Here is a 22,538-nt window from a genome sequence, read left to right on the forward strand (position 1 = left end):
GTGGAATGCCATGACCAATTATTGGAACCAATTTAGAAACAAGCTTTCACATGTAAGTTCCCTAAAATTGTTTATCAAGACTCAAGAGTTGTTATTCAAAGATGGAGACGTGCCTCAGGTCTCTGTATCCACCCTTGAATTAGTACGTGCAATATTTCTTCACCAGAAAATTGGGTATAGGTACACATACGCAAATTTCTTAAGTTTAGAGGAAATATCAAACTTTTTTTTTGTTTTTCCTCCATAAAAATTGAAATTTGACATCTGTCTCAAATTTTAGACTAACTTTTACAATTTTGACCTCTTTTATTAGTCCCAACTAAAGAAACCAACTAACAAAAAAAAAACTACGAACTAAATCAGTTACCAAAAGAGTAGTGGGTTAATCAAAATAACTAAAATTCATTCGAAATCTACAAAATTCCAATTAAAAGTGAGATGAATTTCTGGAGAGACCAAAACAATGTGGAAAACATCAACTTCAAAAATGGAAAAAATGTATGTTGATTACAACTAATTTCAATACATCTTTAACAATTTAAAATGCATTTCTGATAATTTTGAATAACATGTTTAAGCTTTGTTTGATGTAATTCAAATTGTGAAATTGTGAAAGAACAAATGGTTTTTTTTTTATAAGACAATTGTATTATTTGATTGCAGTACATCTTGGAGCAATATATACGCACCCTTACCTGATGAGTGGTCTCAATTGACACACACACCTACAGCCTGGGCACATTAGATTTTAGTATTATTTATTTGTGGAAGAAATTGGCAGTTACAAATGAAAGGGTAAAAAGGAGAAATAAGAAATTTTAAAAACAGTTAATACACCCAAAAAATGACGTGTTGCTAAAATTGGAGTAGAATCAAAAGATAATATTGATCTTTCTCTAGACAAAAAACACACTAAACAAAGTGTCTAAAGCCCAATTTCTAGATTTCTTCACAGTATCCTTTTAAAGTTCATATAGTGCTTGTGATCGTGTGGAAGCACTCGTTTTAAAGTTGCATAACTCCATATAAAACGGCGCTAAATTGTCCATACACCGTAGCCGCCAAATTTTCGATAAAATTTAGATCCCCTATACAATGAATTAGATTAATGGGCAGGTCGTTAAAGTAAGGTCGCTTGGGCCTTTTGATTCGCAGATATACGCCTTCAAATACACACGCATTTTAGATCCCCCTATACAATGAATTAGATTAATACAATTCTATACCCAATTTCTTATTTCCTTCCTATATGTCTATAAAACAGTAACAGTCTCATACTTAATATTTTTTTAATTAAGCACTAATCATATAGCAAGCAATTACCAAATTCTCTACTTAACTAAAACATGATTATTATTATTATTATATATTAAAACAAATAATCCTCCTATCTGACACTTGACAAGAAAAAAAGAGTAGGAGGTTCTGCTTATTTTCTCTAATGGGAAAAAAACAGCTTCTTCTTCTTCTTCACTTCGTATTTTTCATCAAACTCATTTCTCTTCAACCAATCTCAACAACTGAATTCATCTTCAACACATTCAACTCCTCAAATCTCACACTTCATGGAGACACAACACTTGATGAAGAACACAACATTTTAACACTCACAAACAATTCTGCCTTCACCATGGGGCGTGCTTTCTACACTTCAAAAGTCCCAACAAGAACACCAAACACGTCAAAGATTATTTCTTTCTATACCTCCTTTATATTCTCTATGACCCCTGTAAAGGGTTCTTTACCTGGTCATGGTTTAGTATTCCTTTTTTCACCATTTGCAACTATAGAAGGTGGTAGTTCAGCTCAAAATCTTGGTCTTTTTAATATAACAAATGATCGAAATAAGGATAACCATGTGTTGGGAGTTGAGTTTGATGTTTTTGAGAACCAAGAGTTTAGTGATATTGATAAAAATCATGTAGGGGTTGATGTGAATTCACTTACTTCTGTTGTTGCACATTCTGCTGGTTATTGGGATGATGTTAAAGTGGATAAGTTTAAGAGTTTGAAGCTTAATAATGGTGTTAATTATCAAGTTTGGATTGATTATCAGGATTCTTTACTTAATGTTACTATGGCTGTTGCAGGTATGACAAGGCCTAAAAAGCCATTAATTAGTAATTCTTTGAATCTTTCTGCTGTTTTTTTAGATGAAATGTATGTTGGTTTTAGTGCTGCAACTGGACGGTTAGTTGAAACACATAGGATTCTAGCTTGGTGTTTTAGTAATACAGATTTTTTGATTGGTGATAGATTGGTTACTTCAAATTTACCATCATTTCTTCCTCCTGGTACTTCTGTTTTTGCAACAAAACGGTTTATTATTGGTATGTCGGTTGCAATTGTGTTGTTTATATGTTGTGCTTTATTGATGTGTGTGTTGTTGATTAAGAGGAGGAGAAAGATGAAAAGGGATCTAGAGGCAATGGAAGAATGGGAATTAGAGTATTGGCCACATAGAATTAGTTATCAGGAAGTTTACACGGCGACAAAGGGGTTTTCAGATGAAAATGTTATTGGAGTAGGAGGGAATGGGAAGGTTTATAAAGGGGTTTTAGTTGGTGGAGTTGAGGTTGCGGTGAAACGCATTTCACATGAAACTGAAGAGGGGATGAGAGAATTTTTGGCTGAGGTTTCAAGCCTTGGTAGGTTAAAGCATAGAAACTTGGTGGGATTTAGAGGCTGGTGTAAAAGAGAGAGAGGGGGCTTAATTTTGATTTATGATTATATGGAGAATGGAAGTTTGGATAAATGGGTTTTTGAATGTGATGAGAGTGTGATGTTGGGCTGGAAAGATAGGGTTAGAGTGTTGAAAACTGTAGCTGAAGGGGTGCTCTACTTGCATGAGGGATGGGAATCCAGAGTTTTGCATAGAGACATTAAAGCTAGTAATGTGTTGCTCGATAGAGATATGCATGGGAGGTTAGGTGATTTCGGTTTGGCTCGAATGCATGGTCATGGGCTAGCAGCAGGCACTACTCGTGTGGTGGGAACAGCTGGGTATATAGCGCCTGAAGTAGTCCGAAGTGGGCGTGCATCAGCTCTAACAGATGTGTTTGGTTTTGGGGTGTTGATTCTCGAAGTTGTATGTGGGAGGAGACCTATAGAGGACGGAAAGCCACCGTTGGTTGATTGGATATGGGGACTGATGGAGAAGGGTAAATTGTTAAACGCTCTAGATGAGAATTTAAAAGCCAAAGGAGGATTCGACAGTGATGAGGTAGAATGGGTGCTTCATTTGGGTCTTTTGTGTGCTTACCCGGATCCACGCACCAGACCTACGATGAGGCAGGTGTTGCAGGTTTTGGATGGAACGCCTAATACCGATGAGTCAGAAGGAGAAGGAATGGAAGTTGGTTTGCTTGAGAAAATGAAGTCGTCAACAATGTGGTCCAAGTATCGTCGAGGCTCGCATCAAGGAGCACATCCCACATTTGAGCAGATTCGACACTCAATCTCATCTTCCATATCTCTTTCTGGATCAGACATCATTATGGAAGGCCGATGACAAAGTATGTTGCAACTGCAAATCGTTTGTGAACTCTACAAAGCTACGGTCCAACCAGCAACGCAGCGTGATTCTCACAAGTCATTCCCAATGCTTTGCTTGTGTTGGCTGGTCGGGGCAGCGTATTAAACACTAAGATGATGTCCTGAGGTGAATGAAAATCCCCACTCGGTAGTCAAAGATTTTGATCTCCGTATGCATTCGTGTTTTATATCATTTACAGGGGATACAGATTAATCGTGTTCTTGTACATACACACAAAACCAACATACTATAAGTCCGAGTTTTGTTATACATGCAAACTTCTCTTGCTTGTAAGTTCTGAATTGTGTTTCCATCTTTTGGAATTAATATAATATTGATTTGCTCCATTTAGGAGATGAAGCAATACTCTTTAGGAACATAAAGTGACCATACGTGTGTAATAAACTACAGAATGTTTTATAGTTTGAATTTGGTATAGTTGCTTGTCTGTTATATGCATTGACGTCTTGTCGTTCTTATTCTATGGATGTTTCCAAATGTTGTTTGGCCTGTACATACGGTCCCCGTTTGGTAGTACAGATAGGAGAGTTGTTTTCTTCCTGGTCCTGTTTCACACATACCCGTTTGGTAGTACAGATAGGAGAGTTGGTTTCTTCCTGGTCCTGTTTCACACATATTCTTCGCGTCTGGTGTTCGGTCTTTTATTGTCCTTGCTTTTGGTTTCATATCGTAGTCCTTGCCTTCCCTGGCCTATAGATTATGATTTGGATTTGCGTGTATTATATGTTGGTCCTTGGTGGTCGCTGCCCACCAAGTATGAATTCTTCATTGCTAATCAATTTAATAATTGTAAAAAAGATTCATTCTAATTATTTGTTCCAGACAGGTGGGTGCCGATATAGTTTCCTAGTTCTATTAGTCTCCATCACTGGGATTGAGAATTCTATAGTAAGTGAAAAAGACAAATGACTACTTTGTTCTTACTCTATACAACTTTCGCATCTATTCTACCTTACCAGAAGTGCAAGCTAGTGATGGGCTCGTTCCTGTGTTGTTTACATCGATTATCGAAATAGCATTTTAGGTATGTTATTCCTTGATCTATGTTTAGTTGTTGCAATATAGAGTATTAGCACACAGTTAGTTTGAATATATTTAGCTACTTGTCTGTTTATAACCAATATGTTCAAATAGTGTACTGCTAAGAAGCCCAGATACTGTACTGCTACTAAGCTCAGATACAGTACTGCTACTCTTTCTTAAATTTGTAAATTGTGTCACTCAAATACTCCATGTGAACTCCTCTAGTCCTCTTGGTATTAATTTCGATTGTTTACAACTGTATAGTCGTAGTAAGTTACTTAAAGAAACTAGGTTTTAATGCTTTATTTTATGGGGGTGTAATACTAGGATTTCCCTCCCACTAGATGGGAAATTAGGGTTTCCCCCCAAATACACACAAAGGGGGGTTAGGGTAGTACTGGTTAATAACCCTTATTTGCTTCTAATTCCTGGAAAATTACACGTTCATGTTGGATTTTTAGGTTTTGGTCCACGTTAATAACGACAAGTAGGCCTTGAGAGTAAAAGATGTTTATTAGGTTTCAGCCCTTCTAAGCATAGCTTTGATGTGTTTAGATGAGCCAACAACTAGTAAACGATATCTTTTTTCCCCAAGTGCCTAGTACAACATTATTTGGAAGGACCATAACCTAAAAAGCCCTGAATTTTACCATGGAGATTGCATATTGTATGATTTTATTGTATGATTTGTATCATAGACTCATAGTATTATACCTCTTTTAAGAAAAGTACTTAATATATAGTTTAAAACAACGTCAGAGACAGGCACAGAGCTTAGTTCCTTCACAGCTTACACTAGAAGTACGAGCAATAGTTAGTCCTGGTTCCTGAAACTAGAACAACAGTACTTTTGCAGACAAAAATGCCCTTAACTTTGCTATATTTGTTTTGGGTACAAAGAAATGTAAACTCAGTGTGACATGAACCGTGAACTATCTATCTCTTCAAATTCTGGAATTTCTTACTGTAGCCTGTAGTTTCCCTCAATATTTATTTGTCCTTTGTTTATGTATCAAGGTCTTAAGAATTAGACCCTAATGACAAGATCCGGCATTATTCCATTTGACCTGTGTCTCAAACTCTCAATATACAGTCTGGCTGTCTGGATAATAAGCTCATAGGCCAAGGTTTACGATAGCATTAAGGATCTCTTACCTTTAAATAATGGATCTTAACAGCTCAACCTTTTTTAAAAAAAAATACATCATATCATATCATATAATTAACTTGTTAGGAAATCTGCAGACACCCTCACGCGCTTATTCTCTTTTATGTACAATGAGTAATTGATCCCCCCAAAAGAGGGTAGCTCGCTAGCATTTCTCTTTATTTATATTTCCTATCTCTGCTACTAAGTACCCATGAGCAGATTTGTGACTTAATGTTCTTCTTTTGTAAGTGGCAAGCTTACCCTGTGACGAAGTTTTTCTTTTGTTCTGCCTAGGTTGCCCTGTAAGTATGTAACCACTACCACAGCATCTTTGTACACTTCTTGTAATAGATTTTGAAATTTCTTTGGATGGACTGTCATTGTCTTTATTCCATGTACTGGAACTTTAAATGAAGATCATTCTACATCTGACTTTTCATTTGAGACAACTGAGAATGAAAATGAAGTTTAGTTCATTTTCTAACTCCATGACTGAATTGTACACCACTAATTCAAGCTAATTAATGCTTACGACTTGTTCACAGGGTTCAAATGATTTGGTTTCAGCTTCTTTTCTTTGTCTTTCTATATGATTGATATGGTGTACCGTGTACATTCAACACAATATGACATAAAATATCCAGTTGTTCACACTCCGATGGCAAAATAACAACTTCTTCTTCTCTTCATCTTTTTCATCAAACTCATTTCTCTTCAACCAATATTAACTACTGAATTCATCTTCCACACATTCAACTCCTCAAATCTCATACTTTATGGAAGCGTAACACTTGAAGAATCTAACATTTTAACACTCACTACAAGTTCTTTTTCGGACATGGGTCGTGCTTTCTACTCTTCAAAGATACCAACGAGAACACCAAACTCTACAAAGATTATTCCTTTCTACACCTCCTTTATATTCTCTATGGTAATTTTGAAGGGTTCTTTGCCTGGTGATGGTTTAGTCTTCCTTTTTTCACCAAGTGCAACTATATATATACAAGGTGGTGATAGAACAAATGATGATGGAAATGAGGATAACCATGTGTTGGGAATTCAGTTTGCTGATTCTGTTGAACATTCGGATGATGTTAAAGTGGATAAGTTTGGTGTTAATTATCAAGTTTGGATTGATTATCAGGATTCTTTACTTAATGTTACTATGGCTGTTGCAGGTATGGCAAGGCCTAAAAAGCCATTAATTAGTAATTCTTTGAATCTTTCTGATGTTTTTTTAGATGAAATGTATGTTGGTTTTAGTGCTGCAACTGGAAGGTTAGTTCAAACACATAGGATTCTAGCTTGGGGATTTAGTAATACAGATTTTTTGGTCGGTGATAGAGTTGTTACTTCAAATTTACCATCATTTCTTCCTCCTGGTACTTCTGTTTTTGCAACAAAAGGGTTTATTATTGGTATGTCGGTTGCGATTGTGTTGTTTATATGTTGTGCTTTATTGATTTGTGTGTTGTTGATTAAGAGGAGGAGAAAGATGAAGAGGGATCTAGAGGCAATGGAAGAATGGGAATTAGAGTATTGGCCACATAGAATTAGTTATCAGGAAGTTTACACGGCGACCAAGGGGTTTTTCAGATGAAAATGTTATTGGAGTAGGAGGGAATGGGAAGGTTTATAAAGGGGTTTTAGTTGGTGGAGTTGAGGTTGCGGTGAAACGCATTTCACATGAAACTGAAGAGGGGATGAGATAATTTTTGGCTGAGGTTTCAAGCCAAGCATAGAAACTTGGTGGGATTTAGAGGCTGGTGTAAAAGAGAGAGAGGGAGCTTAATTTTGATTTATGATTATATGGAGAATGGAAGTTTGGATAAATGGGTTTTTGAATGTGATGAGAGTGTGATGTTGGGCTGGGAAGATAGGGTTAGAGTGTTGAAAAATGTGGCTGAAGGGGTGCTATACTTACATGAGGGATGGGAATCCAGAGTTTTGCATAGAGACATTAAAGCTAGTAATGTCTTGCTTGATAGAGATATGCGTGGGAGGTTAGGCGATTTCGGTTTGGCTCGAATGCATGGTCATGGGCTAGCAGCAGGCACTTCTCGTGTGGTGGGAACAGCTGGGTATATGGCGCCTGAAGTAGTCCGAAGTGGGCGTGCATCAGCTCTAACAGATGTGTTTGGTTTTGGGGTGTTGATTCTCGAAGTTGTATGTGGGAGGAGACCTATAGAGGATGGAAAGCCACCCTTGGTTGATTGGATATGGGGACTGATGGAGAATGGTGAATTGGTAAACGCTCTAGATGAGAATTTAAAAGCCAAAGGAGGATTTGACAGTGATGAGGTAGAATGGGTGCTTCGTTTGGGTCTTTTGTGTGCTTACCCGGATCCACGCACCAGACCTACGATGAGGCAGGTGTTGAAGGTTTTGGACGGAACGCCCAGCACCAATGAGTCAGAAGGAGAAGGAATGGAAGTTGGTTTGCTTGAGAAAATGTAGTTGTCAACAATGTGGTCCACGTATCGTCGAGGCTCGCATCAAGGAGCACATCCCACATTTGAGCAGATTTGACACTTAATCTCATCTTCCATGTCTCTTTCTGGATCAGACATCATTATGGAAGGTCGATGACAAAGAATGTTGCAATTGCAGATCGTTTGTGAACTCTACAAAGCTATGGTCCAACCAGCAACGCAGGATGATTCTCACAAGTCATTCCCAATGCTTTGCGTGTGTTGGCTGGTGGGGCCAGCATGATGTCTTGAGGTGAATGAAAATCCCCACTCGGTAGTCAAAGATTTTGATCCTCGTATGCATTCATATTTTTATTCGTGTTTTATATCATTTACAGGGGATACAGATTAAACGTGTTCTTGTACATACACACAGAACCAACATACTATAAGTCCGAGTTTTGTTATACATGTAAACTTCTTTTGCTTGTAAGTTCTGAATTGTGTTTCCATTTTTTCGGAATAAAAATAATATTGATTTGCTCCATTTAGGAGATGAAACAATACTCTTTAGGAACATAAGAGCATCTTTAGGAGTAACTAGATTTTGGACTCGGACATACGTCCGGGATCTATTAAATATTTTGTGTGCTGAAAATACTTTACAAAATGTTTGGTTTTTTTAATCGAAATATTTTTTATTGAAAATAAATCGTTTAATAACCAACGATTATGGTACATAATTACTTGGAAACTAATTAAGGAATCAAATTGAGATAGCCTCTTCACTTTGTGGTTTAGGATATTAATCCGTAATTTTCAAATAGAATTATCTTAAACTCGATCTAGTTTATATAATAGTTTTATTATATTTATGGTGATTTAGCGGCAAATTTTCGAATCGTATATTTTTATTAAAATAAACCGAAATACGTTAATGAGCAAATGATTATGGTGCAAAAGTACTTAGAAACTAATTGATCAAATTGAGATAGCCCATTTACTTTGTGGTTTAGGATATTAATCCATAATTTTCAAATAGAATTATATTAAACTCGATCTAGCTTGTATAATAATTTTCTTAGATTTATGGTGATTTAGCGGCAAATTTTTGAATCATAATATATTTTTATTGAAAATAAACTGAAATACATTAATGAGCAGCGATTATGGTGCATAAGTATTTGAAAACTAAGGGATCAAATTGAGATAGCCTATTCACTTTGTGGTTTAGAATATTAATCTGTAATTTTCAAATGGAATTATTTTAAACTCGATCTAGCTTGTATAATAGTTTTATTAGATTTATGGTGATTTAGCAGTAAATCATCACCGTTCGGCTTACGTACTAATGTGTACAAATCACTAAAACAGATGGATTGTTTCCATATCCTCAAAGAATACACTACTCCCACTTGAAAAGATTTATCATATGCAAGTTCCTAAACGGGTGTCGAGCATATTAAGAACTATGCATAGTTATGAGATATGAAAATTATATTAATTACTCATTTAAATTTCTTGCACCACTCTCTCTAAAAAGGAAGCACCAAACCTTGATAAAACTAATCAACTTTTTTATTGTTAGGTTTAATAATAGAAGTTTGATTGAAATTTTGTGAGAATGCCCAATGTGGCAATAATATTGAAAGCTACTTGAATAGCAAGGTATTCCCAATCACAATAAAAGAATTATAATAAACACTACTTAAAATGCAAAACTATATTTGTCGAGACATTTATTCTCCATACATAAAATACAAATATGTTTTCGAAGTTATTAGTTCAATGCATTTGCATCAAGTTTCTTTTCCATTAATTATTCTTTGAGGTTAGTTTAATGTAGACGTTGCATCCCGCTTCCAATTGCTCATTAATTATTCTTTGAGGTTAGTACAATGCAGTTTCATCAAGTTTCGATTTCGTTAATTATTATTTGAGGTTAGTTTAGTGCAATTACATCCACTTTATGATTTCCCATTAGTTATTCATTAAGGTTAATTGAAGACGCATTGCATTCAGTTTTAGATGTTTAGATTAATTAGTCTTTGATATTAGTTCATTGCATTTGCATCCGTGTTCCAATCAGTTAATTATTTATTTTTTGAGGTTAGTTCAATATATTTGCATCCAGTTTTTGATTTTCCGTTAATTATTTTTCTAGGTTAGTTCGATAGTTTACCATTTCTATACACTTTGCATACATGTAAGAGTCTGTTTGTATAAACTTACTTTCGTTTTGGGTTCCTAATTACTTGCAATTACTCATATGAGAAGGCTAAAAAAGTGGATATTTATGCTTTGAGGTCAGTGCGATGCAGTTACATCCGACTTCCGATTTCTAGTTAACCATTTTTTTATGTTATTTCAATGCATTTGCATCCAATTTCTGATTTCCCATTAGTTAATCTCTGATTTTAGTTTAATGCAATTGCATCCAGTTTTTGGTTTTCCGTTAATTATTCTTTGAGGTTAGTTCAATGCAAGTTGCATATAATTTTCGATTTTATGTTGATTGTTCTTTGAGGTTAGTTCAATGCATTTGCATCAAGTTTCTGATTTCCCGTTAATTATTTTTTAAGGTTAGTTCAATGCAGTTACATCAAATTTCTGATTTCCCGTTAATTATTCATTTAGGTTAGTTCAGTGTAGTTTCATCCATTTTTTAATGTTTCATTAATTAGTCTTTGAGATTAGTTCATTGCATTTGGATCCAGTTTCCGATTTTCCGTTAATAACTCTTTAAGGTTAGTTTAATACATCTGCATCTAGTTTCTGATTATTTATGCTTTGAGGTTAGTTCGATATAATTATATCTGGTTTCTGATTTCCCGTTAACTTTTCTTTGAGGTTATTTCAATGCATTCGCAATTAGTTTTCGATTTCCCACCAATTATTTTATGAGGTTAGTTCAATGCATCCAGTTTTCCGTTCCCCATTAATTGTTTTTTGTCGTTAGTCTCATTCAGTATTATATATATTTTAAAATATTTGTCATTATTGCTTTGCTGTTATTTTTTTTTTTATTTTCTATTATATATTTTGTATAATTGTTTTTAACTATGTTTTAAGGTCATGTTAAGGATATATTCGAAATAAGTCAGTGTTTTATCATAGATACTAAAATTGTATGATTTGTAATAAAAAATTAGTTTATACAAATCACCTATATTTTAGCATTTTTTTTTATTTGATCAAATATAAATTAGTTTATACAAATCACTTATTTTTTAGCAATTTTTTTTATTTGATCAAATATATAAGAATTGGAACACTAAAAGTGTTTGATTCGTAGTAATAGAAAATTACCTTCTACAAATCACCTATTTTTTTAGTAATTTTTTTTTATTTGATCAAATATATAAGAATTGGAAATACACTCAAACTCTCCAAAGAGATTCAATATACGTGGGACTGTAGGCTATTAAAAAATATTATCTTTCATATTAGAGTGTCACATATGATAGAAAAAAGGCTAACTCTCATATTAGAGTGCCACATAGGAGAGAGAAAATCCTCCTTTAAAGGTCTCTGCTTTAGTATATAGATAGTAGATACCAACCTAACATCAAACACCAAATTTCCAACAATTTGGTATTTTTTCGTTTGAAATTGGGAGTTCATCATCTGTTTTGATATTGGAGAGATGAAATTCTTTTTGTTTGAGAATGGTAGTTTCTTGTTTGTTTTTAGTTAGAGAATTGAAAGAGTGCAGTGTATTACTTTGGTATTTTTCGGTGTTTGTCATTGATTTACAATGTAATGAAAAGGGTGGGAAGAAAAGATATAACTTAAAATGGGTTTGTTTAATCTATTGGACTTTAAAATGGACATGGCTAAAGCCTATGATAGGGCTGAGTGGTCTCTTATTGATAATATTTTTGAGAGGCTGGGGTTTAATGTTAAATGGAGAAGCATGATTCAGTAATGCCTGTCTACTGTGACTTTTCAAGTTCTTCTTAATGGTAGCCCTCTCAATAAGATAAGTCCTGCAAGAGGCCTCAGACAAAGGGATCCCCTGTCCCCTTACCTTTTTATTATCATGTCTGAGGCCTTGTCTAGGATGATTGCCAAGACTGAGATGGAAGAGAAGATACATGGGATCAAGATTAGGAGATCCTCTCCTTCTATTACTCATCTGCTATATGCAGATGATTTGATTTTATTTACTAAAGGCAACCTTGAGGATGGAGGCTACCTCAAGAATATCCTCAAAGAGTACTGTGATGCCTCTGGACAGAGTATCAATTTAGACAAGTCTAGCATGTTCTTTAGTAGAAATATCAATTTTAGAAATAAGATTAAACTGAAGAGATTCTAGAAGATGAGGGCTTTTGACCCAAAAGATAAGTACCTGGGGATTCCTATCATGCTTTCACAGAAAAAGGCAGAGGACTTTGATTACCTTGTGGACAAAATACACAGTAAGATCAAAGGGTGGAAGGCTAAGGTTCTTTCACAAGCTGGTAGAGCTACCCTGATCCAATCTGTGGTACAAGCCACCCCCTTGTATGCTATGGCCACCTATATGCTCCCTGTGTCTACTTGTCATAAAATAGACAAATCATGTAGGGATTTTTTCTGGCATGGTACTGAGGAATCAAAAAGTGTCCATACCATTGGGTGTGACAACTTATGTAAACCCAAGTCTCAAGGAGGCTTAGGGGTTAGGAAAATGAGAGATATGAATCTAGCTATGCTAGCCAAGCTTCCTTGGAAAGCAGCTACAGACATAAACTCTATTTGGACTAGAACTCTAGCAAGCATATATGGGAAAAACTAGATTGGGGACATATGAAAACCTCTTGGACATGCCTCCTACTTCTGGAAAGGCATACATAGAACTTTTAATATGATAAGTGGGGGATTGATTTGGGGGATACATAGTGGAACCTCCACCTCTATCATGGATGATCCTTGGGTTTGTCTGAATGGCAAACCTAGGACTCTAAGGGAGTTAGGAGTGGAAAATTCCAACCTAAATGATCTCCATGTGGTGACCTTTTTAAGGGTGGATGAGACTGGATGGGATGAGGCTAAGCTCACATGCCATATTCCCACCCCATCCGGTTCTCGAGAATTAAAGAAGTTATTGTGAGACCTTTGGGTCTTGGCAAGGATAGGATGGTGTGAAGTGAGGACAAAGGCTGGGAAGTTTATCGTGAAGTCTCCGCCTACAAATTTATTACAAAGGATAAAGAGGTAGGGCAGTTCTAGTTTCAATTCCGGACCTCTAAGCTCCTCCGGAAAACCAAACTACCAGCAAATGTTCAATTGTTCCTTTGGAAGGTCTACATGTATGCCTTACCTATGGGGGATAGGCTGGAAATGAGGAATATGGTGGGGGATTTTTCTTGCCCCTTGTGTCTTAAGACTATAGAGAATGATATCCACTTGTTTTTTGAATGTGAATGGACTAAGGCCATGTGGTTCACCTTAGCTTTAGGGCTGAGAGTGGAGAACCAAGGCAGCAATAACAACAAAGCATGGGTCACTAAATTCATCAGTTGGTGCCATAGCAAGGACCAAGTGGAAGTGCAGGCTGGCATTAAAGCTTGTTATCTTTTGTACAACATATGGATAACAAGGAATGAAGCTAAGTTTGAGCATAGGAGGCCTAACAGAGAAAGAACTATAAGAAGGAGTGTAGTGGCGGCAGACAAGTGATATGCAGGATTGGTTGCAGAAAATCTTGAGACTAATATCCCAAGTCTCCTTAGTACTTATTTAGGGCAAGATAAGATACTTTCTTTAGATTCTTTATTTCCTATTATCCCTAACGACTGCATTATCATCAAGTTTGATGCCTCCTACAAAACCACAACTGGATGGGCTGCAGCTGGCACCATTGCATGGGATAATGAAGGCAAGATAGTAGGCGCAGCAGTAAGAAGATACAAAGCTAGGTCAGCAGAAGAAGTTGAAATGGCGGCAGCTGAGGTGGCTATTTTGCTAGCAAAAGCCAAAGGGTGGAAGGCAGTGCTGATAGAAGGAGACTGTGGTGAGGTCCTCAAAGCTCTGAACAGTCCAACATGCTCTTGGGCTTATGCATGTTTAAGGGATTATGTGCTAAAATTAAGTTCCTCCTTTTTGTTCTGTAATTTTAATTGGATCAGTAGGTTGGTAAATAGAGAGGCACATGAGCTTGCAAAATGGATCTACCATCAGCAGCTTGTGAGTCAGCTACCAAACTGCCTACTGACAAACAATGATGTGCCGGTTATGCTCTAGGATTCTATGATATATATATAAGGTATTATCGAAAAAAAAAAAAAAAAAAAATCTATTGGACTTTATATGTTATTGGGCCAAAGTTGAGATGTTGTTAGAAGTTAGAACAGAGTGATCTAATCACGGACCAACACGTGGCAAATCAACATTTCACGTGGATATACATGGCGAACCAAACATAAATGAGTTTTCCTTTCTTACTACTCTCTCGAGATTCTAATTGCTAAAGATTAACGAATAGAACTTGTTTAGGGTATTTTGGCCATTTACAAAAAGCAAACAGTTTAACCATAATCAACTTAGTTGAGTGATGGTCAAGTAGCTGAAATAAAACCAAATTCTAATTACCATAGTAATAGTAAGGCAATGTCTTTTTATTTAATATTTATTGGTTTGTAGTCAGGTCCACCATGGTTTCACTATAGGAATCAATATTCTCTATATTATGTTGTAACCATGGTTTCACTATAGGAATCAACATTCTCTAAATTATGTTGTACTAGGGTATGCTTATGCACTACCTTGACGCGCCACGCGTGCCTTATTGGTCGGCGTCTTCTACGGTCTCTATATGGGTTCTTTCGTGGCATGCTCTTGATCATACGTTTCCCGCAAAGCGAACGCGATTCCATCTTAACTGTAATTTTTCTAAAAAGTACATTTAAGATACAAAGTCTGAAAACATGTTTCTGACAGCGACAATCAAGTATTTATCGATTGTAAGCTTGAAACGAGGCATTCTCCAAAATAACAATGAACTTCCCATTTCATATTTTTCCTCTTTCAATCACAGACAAAACAAAAAGCATAATATCAAGCAAGTTAGAGATTTTAACAGATGGAGCGATCACAACTCATCATAATGTCTAAACTAGCTTAAAAAGAAATTTCCCAACCAGCTCCCTCCAGTTTGTGCTTTCTTTCCCCTGCTTTCCTCTTTCCCCTCACTTCTACTATGAATCCACCAGAGTAGATTAGAAAGCGAATTCCCATCATCATGCTCTTTCAATTTTTTATATCTTCTTCAAAGCCCTTTTTTTGTCGTAAACACCTTCCAATGCATAAACAAAGCCCTTCCATCCTTCTCCAACACTTTCTCTCCCCAATGCTGGCATTGTCCATTCTACCAGTTCTCTTGCAAAGTCACGATCAGAAAACACAACCTCAGAGATTGGCACTATTGGTAGTAGTTGTATCCCGAGCCTACATTCCTTCCATTCAGGTGGAGCAAACCAAAGTTCACTATCTCTTTTGTTAGCCCATACCATGCCGACAACTTTATTCGCCTTAGCAAACTCATCTTCATACATTCCCTCCCCTTCCCTCACATGCCACCATGTTCGTATTGCTTCAATCTCGAACGCTGCGAGTGTTGATCCAATATCAGTAACACGAGCATCACCATAACTAAATCCAAACAGGGTAGTAGCATAATATCCATTCACTGCCTCGCTAGTACTTTCTTGATTCCACCCACCTTTATCTGCTTATGCTTCAGCAATCTAAGCCTCTGCAAAGTAGGTAGTGTAAGATTGAGTACTGCTGCTGCCTTTGAACTGCTTTCCAGTTGCTGGATCAAACTTGGCTACACCTGCAAATGAAAAACCAATGGGTTGGTTTAAAAAATTTACTCTCTAGATGAAAGCTTACTAATCTCAGCTATAAATAGTTTACCATGGTACTTGTCTACAGCTCTTTCTGCATATGGGTATCCTCGGCCTTTATTAGTGACGACGTGAATGAATACAGGGCCTGTTGTATGAATACTCTTCACCTCTTTCAGTATAGTCACAAGATCATCTATGTTGTGACCGTCCACCAGGCCAATATAATACAGACCAAGTTCTTCAAACAGTGATGAGCCTGAACCACTGATCATCCCACACGTATATTCATCCACTTTTGCTGCTATTTCATCCCCAACAATAAGGAAACCCTACTGTCATCCACAAACAACCATATGTGTATTCATTGATTTGCTTAGATAGGTTTTATGTGGAAATTAAAATACGACAAAGATAGAAACTATGAAAACACAAATTTACTGAGACAAACACTTCAAAAAATATTCAAGGATCTAGTACTGAAGAAGGAATATTTCGGTAAAATGTTCAAAGTTAGCAAGGAAAATGGTATCAGCAGACATCAAACAATACTAACAGAGAAATCAGGTTTCTTCAACTACCACATAGCTTTAAAGACTATGCTATTCAAAGCAGCATATAACACATGTTAATAATCTGTCAGTTCCATAAAAAAAAACAGTGCAATCAGCCAATTAGGTCTAAAAGCTAAAAGCCACAAATACATAGTGTTTCAATATGTATGATATTTATGCTCAAAATTTTACTTTCTAAGATAAAGTATGAATGAACATGCTTTCCATCGCTAAATGTCTTTGTTTGTATCATACCCTAGCAAAGAAGCAGAGTCTTGGATCACATGAAGAGGAACACTTCCACCAATCATTAACCTTCTGAATGGAGCTACAACTCCAACAATAAACCCAACAATCTATACAAGAAGATAGCAGTTTAGTCAAGATATCACTCAAGGAATTCTCACATAAGATCAGGATAACTCCACTTCAGATGTCTAACTTCAATTATCTAAAAACTTGTGATTTTGATCTGAAAATGATACGCTATGTGGAACTAATAAAAAAAATCGCTCTCTTCAATTTCCCAGTGGGCTTAAACTTAGGCCAAAATATGATCTAGTGATTTACTAAAATTCAGAAATTGCCAATATATGTTTGCATTTTGTGGGCCAGGTGAATAGGTGCACCCAGTGAGGTGTGACCGCTAAGCTTCATATACATGGAATCATGTGTGTACAGAAAGGGCATCAGAAACTTTGCACATGAAATAAAGGATTTAAATTGAAGGTGCAAGCAGTCTTTTACTCTTTTCAAGTTGATCTTCCCCGCAAGCATCTTCAGTGGTTGATTAAACTTAACTGAAAGTGGACCCTTGCCTGTCATACAATCAGAAAATTTATAGTTAGATATACTTATTATCTCCCTCAATCAATAAAAAACAAAAGTGCATGTGATGTCAAGTTTAAATCCATTCACAAAATAACTATCAACATCCCTGGAATCTTTAAACTCTAACTCATCACATGACCAAGCTACACACACCAAAGACACAGTAACAAAGACTAAGATATACCGAAAATATAAGGATGTTAACTTTTAGGATCAGCGGTGTAAAACAGTTCACGAGAAGAAGAAACATTGGACAAGTTTCTATGCATGTGCGGTTGTGCCCTAGAGTGGACTAAGGAACTAACGAAGCCATTAATAAGTTGTGTACACAAGTACATGACAAATAGGATTCGGTTGACCCAATCAATTGTGAAAAAAAGAAAATCTTAGAAGTACCTTTTCATGGTCCATGTTTCAAATACTTTCCATCTACTGAAAAGCAAAAGAGTGCAACAGTTGGGATTATAATTTCATTGGAGGGGTAGCTTCTATGTCAGCCAGAATCCAAATTCTTAGGTTGCAAAGTACATCTATAGGGCAGGAAGGGCGTATAATGTTTTCTTCAAAGGAACAATAACCCACTAACACATATACAGTTATACGTCAATGCAATTATCTAATTTTATCAGCAAGTACAAAAGTAACCACAATCAAATACAGAACTTCTGTCAATGAAAAGAAGAAAATTACCACAACATTTTCGTCATCTAGACTATAAGGCAATGCAAATCGACCAACTTCATCCCCAGACATCAAACGATCATTGGATGGAATTGGCGCATCACTGCAGCTGTTCCTTGATATGTTTAAGGGTTCCTCAGGGACGCCATTTATAGAACCATTTAATTCAACTTCCAGCATTTTCTTAGTTGAAGATATACGTACAATCTTGTAGATACAAGACCACAGATAAATGGCTCCAATCTGAAAACATATGTACAACTCATAAATGGAATCACATCAAATATATATTTTTTTAAAAATCAAATCCAATCAAGTTCCTGTCTAGCATAAGTACAACTCATGGGTAAGATAAACACAAGTCTGCTAATAAATGGAATCATTATAAAAATATGATACCAGTAAATAATTAATCCTCAAGTTAACAATATGATGTTATTTGCAACTAAAGTTTTGAGTTTATATTGCTACGTCCTAGCATACATCACATGTTATTTAACAAACTTCTTGTACTTAATTAAATGCAGCAATAATATAAAAAGTTTAAAAACCACAATCAATCATGACGGTATATCTATTTATTTATAGGTATTGAAGAGGGGATTCCATCTAAGATTGTGTTACCACCTCAGGTGTGGAATATTTCTGACGGAGGAAAAAAAAGATTGTAAACTTTAAAACCAGAGGCATTGGTATGAAAAAGATGATTACGGCCATAGAGAGTGAAGCATAAGCCATTCCAGATGGATCTCCAAATGGGCTCCCTTTCTGTGTGCAAACAGTTGGGACAATAATGAGAAGGATATTACCCAAATTTCCTGTTGAAATGAAAGCACCATAATTACTAATGTTATCAAATAATAATGTTGGGATGACGAAAAGGAAGTGAGTGTGGTGAGATGGATAACCAAGCATCCCAGTATGGATCCAATGAAAAATGTAATCAATATGTTCAATGACACACGATCTACCGATACAATAACAGTTCAAACCCATAACTTAAAGTGTGTTCATACACACATTACTAACGGAATCACTCAAGTGACCAAACTGACAAACGAAATGATAAATCAAAATCCAGTGAAAGTTCAGTTCAACATACGTCTTACATAGATCCATCAAATTTACAAACACCGTCTTTTTGGTGCCTTGGGGAGGCCTCATCACCGTTTGTCAGTTTGGGGATAATTTAGCAAACACATGTACAAAACATTTTGGGGATAGAAAGACTGACGAAATGATTCTTTCTTTTTTTAACCCTAAAGTAGAGAAGAATAGATATTGTGGAAGCGCTATTAACTTAGAAATGCAGCACACTACCTAGATGAATAACACATCTTAACTATAGTGAAGAGAATATCAAAATCTTGATCTATTATACTTAAGGATTGTGTATTTGTGTTGTGAACTTGTGATACGTAAAGAAACGGGTCAGCCTTTTGGGAATTTTTAAAGCTGCTTCCTACTTCCTAGACACCTCAAACTTTTGGTGTCAAATAACTTAAATAAAAAGATGTAATTTGTCTTTTGCCCCGTTTAGGATAACTTCATGTTTTCTCGGATGTGACCCTCATGTTTTCCCTCGTGATGAAAGTGACCAGTATTCCCATATGCTAAATGGTCGACACATTCTCCCCCAGTGTTGCTTTTCACCACGCGATTAGGCGGAAGGGTTTGAAATCAAAGAATTCGACCATATCCGGGTTTTTCGGGTTCGGTCCTGTCGGTTCGGGGTTAAACCCATATTTTGAATTTTAGTGTTATCCGTCGGGAATCGGATATAATCAGGTTCGGGTCGGTTCGGATATTAAATTCTCTCCTAATCGGGTTCGATTGGATTCGATATTATGAACTTATTCTTCACCACGATATGTATATCCGACCGAACCCCCCGTACACGCGATTTTCCCAGTAGCGATTTTACGGACCAAAAGGCAAGTGAAATATGCTGACATTGTCACAAAATTTACCAAAACCACCGTAGATGCGTGTATCTAAACAAGTTTGTCCAAGGCTTCTTTTGGGACATGAACTGCAAATCAACTTATTCCAAATTTGATCGTATAAGAAAAGGATCCATCATAACCAAGAGCCAAACAAACATCCGGCAAACTGTAGTCTCTGAAACATTGAAGCAATATGGAACTGATGAAAGTTACATCGCCAAGGAACGCAAAGGAGACCGCAATAGGCCTTACGTGAGGAATATCAGTGTTCCAGCCCCCACAAATGTGGCCCAATAAAAGCCCAATTCAATACAAGTCCATGTTTAGAGCCCATCTATAAAAAACTTATCTACAAAAGTCCATGCTCGAGCCCATACTCGTTTATCTACAAAAGTCCACGCCAGAGCCCATGCTCGAGCTTATCTATAAAAAGCCCACGCTAAAAGCCTACATCCCACCAGCACGGTTCTCCCATGAAGTTCTCCAACTTCATCCCACGAAATGACGGATGTCCCGCCGGTTCTCTCAACTTCATCCCACGAAATGACGGATTCTCCGCCCAGATTTTCCAACTTCATCCCACGAAATGACAGTTCTCCCCCGATTTTCCAACTTCATCCCACGAGCTGACAGATGTCCCGCCAGTTCTCCAACTTCATCCCACGAGCTGACAGATGTCCCGCCAGTTCTCCAACTTCATCCCACGATCTCCCGCCATTCTCCTTCATCCCACGAGCCGAGTGAGCGGATCTCCCGAACTCATCCCACGACTTCTCCAACCCCACGAGCCGGACAGTTGTCCCGCCCATTCTCAACTTCATCCCACGAAATGACGGTTGTCCCGCCAGTTCTCTAACTTCATCCCACGGTTGACAGTTCTCCCACCCAGCCTCTCCAACTTCATCCCATGATTGGGCCGGTTCTCCCACCGGTTCTCCAACTTCATTCCACGATTGGAATATTGGAGAACGAGGAAAATAACTATCACCAATCCTACCTATAAAATTCAACCTTCGTCATTTTTCCAGAACTACGCAATCGAGACTTGATCCCAAAGCAATATCTTTGGGTACGTAGACAACTTCAAAACCAAAGTCCAGTCTCATCTTTCCCCAATCACCATCTCCTTCACCATCTCCAAAAAAAACATTACTCACAACCCTCAACTGGTGTGTTTTGGCAAATCTTGCTGAAACATATTTGGCGCCGTCTGTGGGGATACCCTCAACCACAAAAAAATTGCGTCAATAGCTTCACAAAGAACAAACAACGGTGAAGGCTCTCCTCTTGCCACTCAAGTTCAACACTTAACTTCTGCCGAATGAGAATTCCCTTTCCAAGTCTGATAGTTCTCAGCCATCTGCGACTGGGAGAGTGAGTATTCATATTGCAGATCCAACAACTCAAGTCGACCGTCGTCTCTGAAAATTGAAGAAATAGATACATGTATAGTTGTCAGGAGAAGTAAATACATAATCAAAGCACTTCCTCACGCACCAAAAAGAATCGTGCGATTAAAGGAAGCAAACAAAACTATAATATGAAGACGGATAGTTTCAAGTGTGATCGTGAGTGAGTTCAAAAGCTCTTTTGCTAACTTTAATGTCGACCACTCATGGAGGGGTAGACAACTCATCGAAGATATGAAGAAAAACAATGTTGGTATAGCCAATCCTAACCAAAATGCTATAAGAGATCGACTCTCTCCTAGAAGAAATTATCTGTATGTATTACTTACCATGCTTTAGTAGTCCAACCTCTTTGAAAGGTCCCTCTACAAGTCGTGGTCCCAATCCTCGAGCTCATTGGCGACCAATGCATGTTTCACATTACATGGTCAGTTGACAATAATAGTTATGTAGATGGTGACTCAGTTACAGAGGACCACGAAAAGAGTGATTGGATCCCAACTTTTCATCCATATACTCCAAATATTCACCCTAGGCGAAGAAAGAACCAATCTTCATAATTGGCTCGGTCTTTTTCATTGCCAATTTGCAATATCTAATTTTACCTACCTTAAAAAAAAAAACTTACCAACCAAATGTTTCAGAGAATATTTTGCTCAAATGATCGATTCAAATATATATATAAAAAAAAATATATATATATATATATATAAAATATATATATTTATATATATATATATATATTTTGCCAACCAATTTTGGCGCTCCACAAATTTTATTTCGAAAAGCTCTTTCAATTTGGTCATCAAGCAAAAAGACTCAATTTGATGACTAGTACACTAGTTCAACAATTCCGATCTATTTGCCATCAATTCATATTGACTAGCTCGATCATCAAGATATAACTACAAGAAATTAGCATACAACAAGGACAGTAGTTGATCTCGTCATGGAACTCGCACAGTTGATAGTAGCCCAAACCTTAGGGCTCATCGACGTGGCTGATCTGTTCCATATGATGATGTCGATGGCGTTCTAATTGTAGCCTCACTGAAGAATGGATCGGCATATAATAAGGAGTGGTTGACTTGTCATGGAACTCACACAGTTGATAGTAACCCAAACCTTAGGGCTCATCAACA

At 36.8% G+C, this 22,538-nt stretch overlaps 1 protein-coding gene and 3 pseudogenes across 3 annotated transcripts; 2 read left to right on the forward strand and 2 right to left on the reverse strand.

Annotated features, from left to right (window-relative positions):
* The first annotated feature begins 1,390 nt into the window (after nucleotides 1-1,390).
* On the forward strand, nucleotides 1,391-3,973 carry LOC147476377 (L-type lectin-domain containing receptor kinase VII.1 pseudogene; annotated as a pseudogene). Its single transcript, XR_015208888.1, has one exon. The product of XR_015208888.1 is annotated as an L-type lectin-domain containing receptor kinase VII.1 pseudogene (transcript).
* Nucleotides 1,952-8,701, forward strand: LOC147476378 (L-type lectin-domain containing receptor kinase VII.1 pseudogene; annotated as a pseudogene). Its single transcript, XR_015208890.1, has 2 exons — nucleotides 1,952-2,090; nucleotides 4,379-8,701. The product of XR_015208890.1 is annotated as an L-type lectin-domain containing receptor kinase VII.1 pseudogene (transcript).
* A 6,541-nt stretch (nucleotides 8,702-15,242) lies between these two features.
* On the reverse strand, nucleotides 15,243-16,250 carry LOC147476379 (glucan endo-1,3-beta-D-glucosidase-like; annotated as a pseudogene).
* On the reverse strand, nucleotides 15,839-18,956 carry LOC147476380 (protein PIN-LIKES 3-like). Its single transcript, XM_086585711.1, has 5 exons — nucleotides 18,753-18,956; nucleotides 17,997-18,284; nucleotides 17,488-17,503; nucleotides 17,277-17,347; nucleotides 15,839-16,885 (listed from the first exon to the last, which is right to left on the reverse strand). The coding sequence occupies exons 1-5, from the start codon at nucleotides 18,954-18,956 to the stop codon at nucleotides 16,760-16,762; spliced, it is 705 nt and encodes a 234-aa protein (XP_086441837.1). The 3' UTR covers nucleotides 15,839-16,759.
* Between the last annotated feature and the right edge of the window lie 3,582 nt (nucleotides 18,957-22,538).

The sequence above is a fragment of the Coptis chinensis genome, chromosome 9, assembly GCF_015680905.1.
Source record: "Coptis chinensis isolate HL-2020 chromosome 9, ASM1568090v1, whole genome shotgun sequence".
In the NCBI taxonomy this organism is placed as follows: domain Eukaryota; kingdom Viridiplantae; phylum Streptophyta; class Magnoliopsida; order Ranunculales; family Ranunculaceae; genus Coptis; species Coptis chinensis.

What these genes read in the sequence shown, in the direction of transcription:
- LOC147476380 (XM_086585711.1), bottom strand. Translation starts at nt 18,956, where the DNA reads ATGCTTGGTTATCCATCTCACCACACTCACTTCCTTTTCGTCATCCCA. An exon ending in ATGCTTCACTCTCTATGGCC is followed by an intron (nt 18,285 to 18,752) that starts GTAATCATCTTT and finishes ATATGTTTTCAG; the next exon opens with ATTGGAGCCATTTATCTGTG. An exon ending in GGAAGATCAACTTGAAAAGA is followed by an intron (nt 16,886 to 17,276) that starts GTAAAAGACTGC and finishes CTTCTTGTATAG; the next exon opens with ATTGTTGGGTTTATTGTTGG.